The following is a 12,706-nucleotide window of genomic DNA, read 5'->3' on the forward strand; positions in this document are numbered from 1 at the left end:
GAGGCTATTAAATGTGGACTGGAGGGGATCTGTCCCTCCAGTCCAGTCCAGTCCCCACTTCACTCCACGAGCGCAACCGCCGCCATGGCCCCGAAGCGACGGTTCGCTCCCGGAGCCAATGACGACGAGGCCAGTAGCAGCCGGCGTCCGCCGCCGGCGCTGCGGGCCGGAGGGAACCGCGGCGGCCTCCACATCGGAGAGGCCGCCCACGGAGGCGCGGCATTGCCGCCACCGGCACCGCTGCTGATGCAGCCCAAGCCGGACTCCTCCGAGGAGGACCCCGACCTCCGCGCCGCGCTGCTTATATCGGCGGCGGAGGAGGAAGTTCAGTGGCCGCAGCTCAAAGCGGCCATTCACACCTCCGCGATGGAGGAGGAGGCCCGACAGGCGGTCGAGGACGCCGAGGCCTAGGAGCTGTTCGCCCAGGCCCGCCGGGAGGTGGAAGAAACGCGGCGGCGCGAGGAGGCCCGGCTCCGCCGCGAGGAGCAACATCGGCAGGAGGCCAGCCGTCGCGGAGGAGGGGAGGCGCCGCGCGGAGCAGGGGAGGCTCCAGCGGGCCAGGCGCCTCGCCTGGCAGGAGAGGGAGGCGCAGCTCCGTGCTGCTGCGGCGGAGCAGCGGCGGGCTCCGGACCCCCACTCCCCCTGGGAGGAGGCCCTGTGGTCTCTGTGGCCGGAGTCCCCGGCGCGATCGAGCCACAACAGTGCCTCGCCGCCCGGGGACGTCGTCGACGCCGACGCCGACGACGCCCACACGGACTAGGCGGCGCACCGGCGGCCACCGCATCGTCGACCAAACCCTAGCCTAGGGTTTTTAGTTTAAATTTAAAGCCCATACAGAGGGCTTCTTTTGTTAGTTATTTGACCAAAATATGGCTATGTACAAATTTGCCCAAAATAGGGCATATGCTTAATCAAATTTCATTTAAATTTGCATTTTAAATTTATTTTTATATTTCTTCGAATATGCGGTGCGTCCGCGTGTTAGACGCAGCGTGCGACCCAAACGGACGCCCGGTCACGGCCACCCAAGCGGTCCAACGGTTGGAGATGCCCTAAGGGGAAGAGCGTCCAACAGAAACGAACTGAACCTTGGGTTGGTTAAACGGATAGAGATCTTTAAATATGGGGAAACAAGGAGAGAGATTTTAGATCGGAGATGCGCCTGTTGCCCCGCTGCTTCTCCACCGTCACCCCGTCGACGCCAAAGCGGTCCTCATATGAAGATCGAGCGGTATTCCGGTAGTAGATTCGCGGAGCTGCAACCCGGAATCGGATCAGCTCCTTTGGGAGCGGCTGTCCGCAACGGAGCCGCAGTTCGCAATCAAATCGGCTCGTTAAACGAGCTGCCATCCGATTTAAACCCTCTTTGGGTTTAGATTTTACAAGGAGTTCAAATCCGTCTCGATTTCATCTCCGACTTGGCGCCAACCGCCGCTATAAATATCCAAGAGTTGCCGTCAACCAAGGACACATGGATTCCTAGGATATCAGTTTTCACGAGCCATCAAGTGCCCGATTCCAGCCTCAGCAGATCAACGCGGGAGCCATGGGGGTGAGTTCCTTGTTCTTTCTTTTCCTCTACTAGATGTTCTGTTTGTGGAGAACCCTTCCTCTAATCGAAGTTGCTTCGTTAAACCTGCTTGCTGGAATTAAATCTGTTTGTATCTCTTGGACGACATAAAAATTGCATCTTTATGACTATGGAAATTGTAGCTCTTAGGCTGAACCGAAGTTTGTACCAGTCTCTTAGTAGAACAGACTGGTCAAAATTGTTTTTTCTGTGTGTAAGATAACACACAAAAAAAATACTGGTGGAAAGTAGCAAAATGACCTCTTTTTCTGGAACATGTAGATAAACATATCATCCTGAATACGGCAAGAAAAAGAGGTTACCAAAATGATAGAAATGAATGTGTACCAAAAAACACTTGTTCGCGATGTTTATGTTGTGGTTCTTGAGCAGGCCTGTGCCCACGGGAGTGCGGCCGTGCGGCCGCACAGGGCCCAATTTTTTGGGGGCCCAAAATTTCTATGTTTACGTTTTATATAGGCAACACTTCAGTAAGTATTCACGTAATCATATCAGCTGGATTGGTACTATAGGTCAATCGTGTTAGATTGATAACAGGATGTTACAAGTTCGATTCCCCTGTACCGCAGCAGCGTTTGTCTCTTTATTTTGTCCGACTTTTTCCTATTGTGGGCACATGAGCCGGATTTAGTGTTTGTATTCTCACTATTATACCTACTCTTGAAATAAATTTCTAGTATTTCTAGTTACACTATACCTACTCTTGCTATAAACTTATAGTCAAAGTTTTGAACGATATTTTTGACTTCTCATATTCAAATTAAATAATTAATCATTAGGATTTTAAGTTATAGAGACTGAGGTAATCTAATATAATGGTATTGTATTTTACTCATCGAGATATATGTACTTGTTGGGACATCTTTACATTCTATATATGTTTTGGTCGGACCATCCGTCCAGTCAGGGTATATGTTTTCTCGTAAAACAATTTTTAAGACTATCTTACAACGAGCTTAGAATCTACGAGCGCCAAAAGTAGTTCTTCGGTTTAAACGTACATCTAAAAATATATGTATATTATAATTATTTATTAGTTATATTTCTCTAGCGAGTTAGGGCCCATTTTTAAGTTTCGCACATGGTGCCGGATTTTGGTCGCCCGGCACTGTTCCTGAGAAGTTGTGTAAGCTTTAGCTGGGGTTCTGTAATAAGGTACTGAAAACGTTGCGACTGTCATTTCGTTATCTAAATGGGAATGGAATGGGGCTGAGGCCTGTTTATCTAAAAAAAATACTGTAAGAAATCAACTCTAATTTATTTCCATGCCAAATACAGGAAGCTGATGAAAGGGCCTTGCAACATGATTGGCTCAGCAATTTACCTGATGACTTATTACTCAACATCATAGAGCGACTTGATGTTGCAGACGCCATGAGAACCAGCATCCTCGCCCGACGGTGGAAGCAGATCCCAGCTATGCTCTCCAAAATTCTTATAATGGTTGGTTCCACTGACGACGTGCAAGAGAGGTCCTGTGATGTTGCTCTGGCCAATGCAACCGTGCTTGGAGCAAGCAGGAGCCTTCTGGAAAGCAGGATTGCAAGTCCATACACCATCCACCGCTTGTGCATGCAATTCTTCTTGGGAAATAAATACAAAAAAATTGCTCGAATTGTTGCCAAAACCATAAGAAACCACAAGGTTGGTTTTGCTGAGTTCACAATGTTGACAGAGAAGGCATATGCAAGAAGCAGCCCTGCCGATAGGTTCGCTTACGGGAGGCAGCTCAAGAAATTTATTCTTACTTGTCCGAATGCATGCTCTCATCTCACACGACTCAAGCTAGAGAATTTGAGGCTACTCGAACCAGATTTGGCTTGCATTCTCCTAGTGTGCAGACGACTGGAGTTCCTCCGCTTGGACAACTGTGACGTGGGGCATCGGTCCTTGCTAGCAGTGGAACACCCGCGACTCCGCGAGCTCGAGATTGTCAGGAGTGAGTTTGAGAGGGTTGATCTGAACTTTCTACCAGAGCTCACAACGCTGACTTTTTCTTTTTGGCTGTCTCTGCATGACCCGTTGTCTTTTGGTTATGTCCCACTGCTCCACACCGTGAGCATTAGTAATACAGGTCGTTCATTTCACAAGATGCTCAAGTTAAGTGAATTTCTTGGCAAAGCCACTATAAGCAACCTGCATCTGGGCTTTGAAAGAGAAAAGGTTAGTGAAGGTTATAGTCTTGTCAATGAGGTGTAGCTGATGTTTCCTTTTTGAGGTTCTAGTCTTTAATTTGGTTATCGTAATGTCTTCTGCAGATTTGGGTTAAACCTGAAGATCCGAGAGAATTGTCGCAGGTGTTCAGCAAACTAAGGCTTGTTAATTTGGCTGCCATTTCAGACGAATGCAATCTGACGTGGACCTTGTTTGTTCTACAAGGTGCACCTTCCCTCGAGGAGTTATGCATCAGGGTAAAGTCTCTACCTTTTCTTCATATATTTTTTCCTTTTGCTTGTTGAAGTACTGTCTTAAACCTCCAGCGCCACATTAATTGCTTGATAGTTTGGTAAAATTGTTTTCCTTTTACATTGTTGAAACCTGATGAGAAGCATTGCAGGTTTGTGATTGTTTGGGGGTATGGGATGAGGAACAGAGGAAGAAGCTCGGGTATAGCGAGGAGAGAAAGGACGCCGGTGCAAAATGGGAAACATGTGATTTCAAGCACCACAAACTTGCCGTGCTCAGAATCTGTGGGTTTCAATCAGAAGTCAAGTTCTTGGATTATATCACAACTGTCATGAAAGCAGCAGTCAATCTGAAGGACATATATCTGCATGAGAAGCCAGCATGTGAGGAGAAGTGTGCATACAGACGACAACAAGGTGACAGATTTCCCAGGTCAACGAAGCAGATGATCTTGGTTTGGAACAGCTTGGATGTGCATCCGCTCTCGCTGTTAACGCTGCACTTCCCATTTTAAGAAGAAAATAGTGAAGTTTTGCTTCTGCTGGATAACAAGGAAACAAGCGAGTTATGATCCTGATTGACACTTATTTGTGTTTAGCTATGTTACCGTGTCTGCATTTTGTCTAGGAAGACTGTTGTTTTGTATCGCAGCAAGGAAGTGACTGCATATGTATTGTATTTTTAGTAGTACGTAGTTAAAATTAAAACTCAGCACCATTTTGTTCTACTGGATAACAATGAGTAGAAAAGAAATTACTTGGCCCTTTTCATGGTTTCAACTCAACCCATTTTTGAACACCCCTAGCTAGGGTAATGTGATTGATTGATGTTTAAAGCTAACCCTCTTTGACCACAGGGCATGGCGGTCTGACAGTTCACATTTGATAAACGTTTTTTAGGCTTTTTTTTTGCGAAAAGGTTTTTAGGCAGGTTGCTCGAGCAGCGGTTGGAAACGTCGGTTTACAGTATTGGCGTCATACGTGTTTATTGTTGAGGTTATTTTTTCTTAAACATTTTGTTGTTGAGGTTGGGCAAAGGAAGAGAGGGAGCAACTGCACGAGAGCGGAGGAATAGAGCGCAGAGCATGCAGTACTCATGGACAGCCTCGCGCTCCAGTACCAGGACGCGGCCGACCGCCACGAGCTCTGCCTGCGTCTCCCAGCTTGCCGCCGTCGCTCCGCCTCGAGAACACCAAGCTCCTAGTCGCCAACAACGAGGGCTCTGCCATCGCTCTCGCCAAGCAGCTCCACCATCGCCCTCGTCGAGCAGCTCCGCCGTCTCCACCTTGGGCAACCCAATCCTCAGGTGCTGTGCCAATCTGGTCCATGACGCTCACCTGTTCGGTCATATGCTTGCTGGTCTCCCTGCAATGCAAGCTGCAGCGCGTGTTGGTGGGCGTGGAAGGCTCGAAGCTTGGGGGGGCACAAGTGCCGCGACCGGGACAAGGCCAGTGGCAACGGCCATGGGCAGGTTCGAGTTGGAGGTGTACAACCAGGTGTTTACTATACATGCCACTCACTCTACTATTAATTGGTTACAGTTGCATGGTATTGTTGTTTCTTACTTCCATATTGAGAAAGAGGGGTGGGAGGTGGCGTTTTGGCTCATAGGAGCAAATGCTCCTATTATACAACATAATTAAAAAATAATTTTAAAAATGTAAAAAAATTCTGACATAAATTTATCGGTGTATATCGTGACATTCTATGTTAGTGCACAAATTTTCGTGGAGAAACAACATTTTGTGCGGTGTTTACAAAAAAGACAAAAAAAATGTCGTGTACGTAGTCGTGTTATAGCATCAAAATTTGTCTTTTTTATAGGAGCTACAGAATTTTTTTAGTTCTTTTTGAAAACTTGTGTACAAACATAAAATGTGTAGATGTACATAAAAAAATTATTTTAGAATTTTTGGACACTTCGAAATGTAGATTCACGCAACGGGAGCAAATGCTCCTATGAGCCAAAGTAAATATACCGGGTAATCTGTCATTTCAGTATATCATTGATGTTCTTTGGGTGCTTCTGGGAAGTGTATGCATGAGCCATGATGGCAACATTTATGCCACCTCCACCAGTATCGACCATTTTAGCATTTCACCTCAAGACAATATAACATTGTATCAATTTTCTTTTACTTATTTGCCCTAGGTGGTTATAACTCTGATTCTTACTGTTTTGTATCCAAAGTTACTTTGTTTATTGAGACATTACCTTCTGCGGATTCGTCCTTTAGTTGTAACAACCAATATAATTGTGCTCCATTATTTGAAGTATTCCTGGCATGCTTTGCATACGGCGTTTTTTGTACAAAACTTATCTGACAATCTGATCCCATGGTCTCTGCTTAATGTACCAATTTAATCAAAGGTGATTTCCCACTGTCAGACAAACATCAGATGTCATTTTATCGTACGTACGTGTACGTGTAGCACCACTCTTTGTACATCTCACACTGGATAATATTGATTAAATTTCGTTATAACTTCTTGAAATGAGGCCCTTCGGGCTGCTTTCATACATGAAGAAGATAGTGTATCGAGCGATGGGCATACTATAAAAGAGTATTATTCCAAGCTAGTAAAGGCTGATAGTATTCACAGGAAAGATCAAGTAAGTAAACTTCTATATGTACTTGATTTTTCCTACCAATCCTTTGGTGAATGTTTCTACCTACTTGAAATCAATGATATACCTGTAGGCTGTAACAACCCACTACTCACTCTCTTGTGGTTCCACAGGCGATGCTTAGCGCCTGATTTATTACATATCCCCCTTAGCTCACATGTTTTTTGTTAGTATAGTAAATATGCTCTTCCTAAATAAAACTGGCAATACTGTTGTCTCGCGGGTTCATATGCTGAATAAGAGGATAATAAATTATAGCTGTTCTTGTCATCATTCCATGTTCCTTGCTACTGTGCTGCCTGTTCTAGTGGTGCCTCCATTTGCGGATCTACCAAGTACCAAATCAACTCCACTTCTGGCAGTGATCACTAATGCTGTTGTAACCTTAGCTCTGCTAGTATAAACTTTTATTATCTCAAATACGGAAGAATTTTGTGCTTCTTATAAGCTATAATGTATTTATTCCAAAGTTACTTTTTTTTACCGGGGCTACGGCGGGCTTACGCCAGCCTGAACAATTAAACAACAACAGGTGTACATGGGATCATTACAAGGATTTTAGAGGGAGAGAGAGGAGCAGGGAGGGGGGGGGGGGATTTCAAGGCGGGTCGAACCCGTTACACAAATTATTAAGAGAGGAGGAGGGAGAGGGGGTGGTACAACGATGTGCCCATAGTCTAATTTCCTCAATGCACCTAGGAGAGACTAGAGTAGTTTCTTCAATAACGCCATTGAAAGTCCTGCCGTTTCTTCTTTTCCAGATATTCCAGGCGATGGCAGTGACAAAGTTACTTTTCATGGACCTCTTCTGCTTTATTTTGCTGTACTATTGTATGCATAGGAATTATACTCCATTAAACTTCCTGGGAACCCTGAAAACCAAAACCATGCTATAATTTTTGCTTCTTCAATATTAACTGTACCCCTTATAACAAATGACTTCATTGATTCTCAATTCCTCACAAAAGGGACCAGTGGCCTAGATTTTTCTGTACTTTTGTGGTATTGGATCTGAGTTCCAGTAAGAACATCCTCATATACATATTGGATATTTTTATGTTGTTCGTTTCATTTCTGAACCTGATTTAGAGCCAGAACTTGTTGTAGTTTCTTTTCTAACTTCTAACTGTTCTTGCACCATATACTGCGAAAAGACAGCTGATTGAGAAACCAATGTAACTTAGCTAAGGATATAGTCACGCCACTTGAGCATGTGCATTAGATCAAATGATGCTTTGCTGATCTTATATTATTTGGTCAATCTTCTAATTCAAAGAATCAATATACTATCGAACTATACTGTTTCTTCATGTTTTAAAGTAAATCAGGGCTTCTGTTTGTACATATTCTCAAAATTCTTTGCTTACGATTTAAATTGGTTATTATTTAGTAATTTCAGAAATGGCATAAGCAAGATCTACTTTCTACTCTCTTGCTAAATTGGCTTCCATAACTCACAGGGATGGCCTTTGAGGGTTGGATATCTCTTTCCATTATGCACTGTCTTTTGGCAGTGTTATATTGCTTGAGGCCGTAAACCTCATTAATGCTAGCCTCAGTTGGCACAAGATAGTCGAGTTAAGTCAGTTTTTTGTGTGTGACCTAAAGTTATGATTTTTGTTAGGAAATATGCAACTTGTATTATCTGGGGGCCAGAGGCCACAATATATAGTACAGGTACAGGTGAAAATATGGAGGAAGCCCCCTAACATATGGGGAAACTACAATACACAAATATATACATCTAACACCCCCTCTCAAACTCATGGTGGATCCACAACACTGAGTTTGGAGAGTAAGAAATCATGTTGCGCTCTAGTTTGTGCCTTTGTAAAGAAGTCCGCCAACTATAACTCTGAAGGCACATACTGAACCGTAATAACCTGAGCCTGCACATGAGCATGTGTATAAAAAGCATCAACACCAATATGCTTGGTAAGCTCATGCTTTACCGGATCACGCGCAATACTGATAGCACCTGTACTGTCAGACAAAACTGGAGTGGGTGTCGTAACAGAGACCCCAAAATCCGCAAGCAACCACCGTAACCAAGTCACCTCAGCAGTCAACAAGGCCATAGCTCGCAACTCAGCCTCAACACTCGAACGGGAAACCGCGGTCTGTTTATTCGTCTTCCAAGCAATGAGCGAACCACCAAGAAACACACAGTAAGCAGAAAGGGAACGGCGATCCATAGGATCACTCGCCCACGTAGCATCCGAGTAGCACTGAAGCTGGAGGGAGCTGGAACGAGGAAAGAAAAGGCGACGAGTGATCGTGCCACGAAGATAGCGAAGAACACGGAGGAGATGACTATAGTGAACAGTGGTAGGAGCTGAGACAAACTGACTCAGGATATGAACATGATAAGTTATGTCAGGACGAGTGACAACAAGATAAACAAGACTCCCAACAAGATGGCGATAACGCGTCGAGTCAGGAAGGGGATCATCATCAGTAGGACGAAGCTTAACATTAAGCTCCATAGGAGTCTCAACAGTGCGCTCATCACCAAGAGCAGCACGAGCAAGAAGATCCTAAATATACTTTTCCTGAGAGATAGAAAAGCCATCAGAAGTGGAGGAGTTCTCAATCCTAAGAAAGTAGCGAAGAGGACCAAGATCAGTCATAAGAAACTGATCACGAAGACGAGCCTTAACAAAGGCAATATACTCAGGGTCATCACCAGTAATGATCATATCATCAACATAGAGAAGGAGAAGAGTGCGTCCACGAGGAGAAGTGTGAACAAATAACGCTGGATCATGAAAGCTAGGAAAGAAACCAGCAGCAGTCACCACAGAGGCAAAGCGCTCAAACCAGGCACGAGGGGCCTGTTTCAGGCCATAAAGAGAACGCCAAAGACGACAAACCATCCCATCGGGAACAGAATACCCAGGAGGAGGCTGCATGTAAACCTCCTCACTCAATTCTCCATTGAGGAAAGCGTTCTGAACATCAAGCTGAGATACAGACCAGTGTCGAACAGAAGCGACCGCAAGAAGAGTGCGCACAGTGGTCATATGAGCCACAGGGGCAAAGGTCTCATCATAGTCACGGCCGTGGTCCTGCTGAAAACAACGAGCCACAAGACGCGCTTTATAGCGCTCAAGAGATCCATCAGAGCGGGTCTTAATTTTATAGACCCACTTGCACGTGATGGGACGAACACCGGGAGGGGGAGAAACAAGATCCCAGGTGCTAGTGCACTCAAGCGCAGCAATCTCCTCAGCCATGGCAAGCTGCCATTCGGGATGACGCTCAACATCCCGATAAGAAGTCGGCTCGAGGGCAACAGAGAGACCGTACTGACTAGGAGAGTAACGATCAGGTGGACGACGAAGACGAGTCGCCGGAAGAGGAGAGGGAAGCTCGTCAGAAGAAGAAGACATATCATAAGAAGAAGAAGACGAAGAAGGAACATCAGGAGGGGGATCCAGAATATGAGAGCGACGAGAATAATGGAAGCGAAAAGGAGACAACGGTGAGGTGGGTGGAGAATCAGGAGAAGAAGTAGGAGAACTAGGTGGGGAGGAGGACAACGGGGTCGAAGGTGAGACATCAGCAATAATAGGTCCCGAAGGAGGATTAATAAGAACAGAGGGAGGTGTGTCAGGAAAAAGTAGAAAGGAGATATCCTCCATCCGATAGGTCAAGGAGGTGGGGCGAGGATAGAAAGGACGCGTCTCATCAAACGTGACATCACGAGAAATACGCATCCGACGACCAACGGGGTCCCAACATCGATAGCCCTTATGCTCATCACTGTATCCAAGAAAAACACACTCAACAGACTGAGCGGTCAGTTTGGTGCGTTCACGAGGGACAAGAAGAACATAACAAACGCAACCAAACGAACAAAGCGCCGAGTAATCAGGAGGATGGCCAGAGAGGCGCTCTAGAGGAATACCACCCTGCAGAGCAGCAGTGGGTTGAATATTGATGAGATAGGCGGCAGTGGAAACAGCCTCAGCCCAAAAGTGAGGCGGAAGAGAAGCGGCAATCATCAACGCACGAGTCGTCTCAAGAAGGTGACGATGCTTGCACTCAGCCACACCATTCTGAGCATGAGCACCAGGACAAGAAAACTGAGCAAGAGTACCCTCCTCAGCAAGAAAAGCGCGTAATGAATGAGAGATATACTCACTAGCAGAATCTGCACGAAACACACGAATAGGAGTGGAGAACTGGGTACGAACCATGGCAACAAATTTCTTATAGATAGACAAGACCTCACTACGAGAAGACATGAAATATATCCAAGTGTGACGAGAAAAATCATCTATAAAGAGAACATAGTAGCGATGACCCCCTTTCGACGGGAAGGGAGCTGGTCCCCATTATCAGAGTGAACAAGATCAAAAGGACGCTCGGACACAGACTCACTGTGAGGATACGGTAGCTGAATCTGCTTACCAAGCCGACAGCCCTGACACTCCAAAGAAGCGTTTCCGGAGACAGACCCCAGAACACCACGATGAACTAAAGACGAGAGTCGAGAACCACATAAATGTCCAAGACGATGATGCCACTGCTGAAAAGAGCTAGCAGCGACGGCTACAGATGTCGGGGAACTGGCGACGGTGGCATCAGAAGGAAGACGAAGCCAGTGAAGCTCTCAGAGGCCATCATGGCGGCGGGGGCCAGCACCAAGCATAGTGCCGGTGCGACGATCCTGAACAGAACAGGAATCATAGTCGAGAGTGATGCTACAACGAGAGTCGACGATCTGACTACCAGAAAAGAGTTGCATGTTAAGTTGAGGAACATGCGCAACATAAGGAACATGAAACGAGGGAGTACTAAGAATGCCTCGACTAATGACTGGGTGGGGGTACCATCGGCAGTAAGAACACGAACAGGAGGGTCGACAGGTCGAACAGAATGTAACAAGGAAGAATCAGGAGTCATATGAAAAGAAGCTCCAGTATCAAGAAGCCATGGGGATGTACCTGGAGAAGGAGGAGGTGGTCGCTCAATGCCAGAAAACTCAGTCGCAGAACCAGCAGAACCTGTCGGTGAAGAATCCCAAGCATCAAGCAGGCATCGAAGTTGTGCTATCTCATGCGCAGAAAGGGGCACAACTGGAGAAGTCGAGGTACAATTAGGTGCCGACGAGGAGCTGTCACCCACACACGCAGAGGCCACCAAAGGTGACGACGGAGAGCAACACGCCGATGAAGACGGAGTCGACGAAAGACGGTCACAACCGCCTGAGGAAGCCGCAAGAGTCGATGTCGAGCGGCGAGCCGACATAGACAGGGTCGGCGAAGCGCGGCCATAACCACGTGAAGAGGCCACGAAAATCGGTGTAGAGCAGCAGGCCGACGTAGACGAAGTCGGCGAAGGGCGGCCATAGCCGCGTGAAGAGGCCGCGAAAGTCGATGTAGAGCGGCAAACCGACGGAGACGGAGTCGGCAAAGTGCGGCCATAACCACGTGAAGAGGCCGCGGAAGTCGATGTAGAGCGGCAGGCCGACATACACGGTGTCGATGGACAAGCACCAAGGACCGAAGAAAGGCCCGAGTGCAAGACGGGAGCAGCGGAAGAATCACCCGCAATAAACGATAGAGCTGACTTTTTTTTTACACGAGAATCAGATCTTCAGTTTTTCTTGTTGATTCGTGGGGACGCGAGCGATAGATTTTGCGGTCGAAGCTGGCGCGATTGGGGCTTGCGCGGCAGGGCGGAGCCAGGCCGAGCGGTGAGCAGCACGTGGATTTTGCGGTGGATGCGGGGCCGCAGCAGGACGGGCGGCCAAGGCGGCGGCCGGAGAAGAAGGGCGGCGGCCGGACTCCGGCGGCTAGAGAAGACACGGGACGAGTTGTGCGTCCAAAAAAATTAGGCTAACCCAGATTTGCTCTGATACCATGTTAAGGTTCATGCACTAGCCACTTGAACCAAAAGTCCGAACTGATGGAAAGGGGTAGGCAATCTACTTATACACGTCAACAATTTTAATGTGAGAAGGCAAGTAAAGTTGGCCGTTTTGCTAGCTGTGTCTTCATACATTTTCCTCTTATCATTTTTATTTACTTGCTTGTTCATTGCAGATTGAGGTTCAACCAGGGTGCCTAATGA

General features: G+C 46.7%; 1 protein-coding gene across 1 annotated transcript; it reads left to right on the forward strand.

Moving 5' to 3' along the window:
- Positions 1–1,121: 1,121 nt before the first annotated feature.
- LOC124693493 lies at positions 1,122–4,790 on the forward strand. Its single transcript, XM_047226965.1, has 4 exons — positions 1,122–1,552; positions 2,870–3,754; positions 3,850–4,002; positions 4,149–4,790. Exons 1-4 carry the CDS (start codon positions 1,547–1,549, stop codon positions 4,509–4,511), a joined length of 1,407 nt encoding a protein of 468 aa, XP_047082921.1. The 5' UTR covers positions 1,122–1,546; the 3' UTR covers positions 4,512–4,790.
- The last annotated feature ends 7,916 nt before the right edge of the window (positions 4,791–12,706 follow it).

Source organism: Lolium rigidum, chromosome 2 (genome assembly GCF_022539505.1).
Source record: "Lolium rigidum isolate FL_2022 chromosome 2, APGP_CSIRO_Lrig_0.1, whole genome shotgun sequence".
Taxonomy (NCBI): Eukaryota; Viridiplantae; Streptophyta; class Magnoliopsida; order Poales; family Poaceae; genus Lolium; species Lolium rigidum.

Coding starts and splice junctions, on each gene's coding strand:
- LOC124693493 (XM_047226965.1), top strand. Junction 3,755..3,849: donor TGGGCTTTGAAAGAGAAAAG/GTTAGTGAAGGT, acceptor TGTCTTCTGCAG/ATTTGGGTTAAACCTGAAGA. Junction 4,003..4,148: donor TCGAGGAGTTATGCATCAGG/GTAAAGTCTCTA, acceptor GAAGCATTGCAG/GTTTGTGATTGTTTGGGGGT.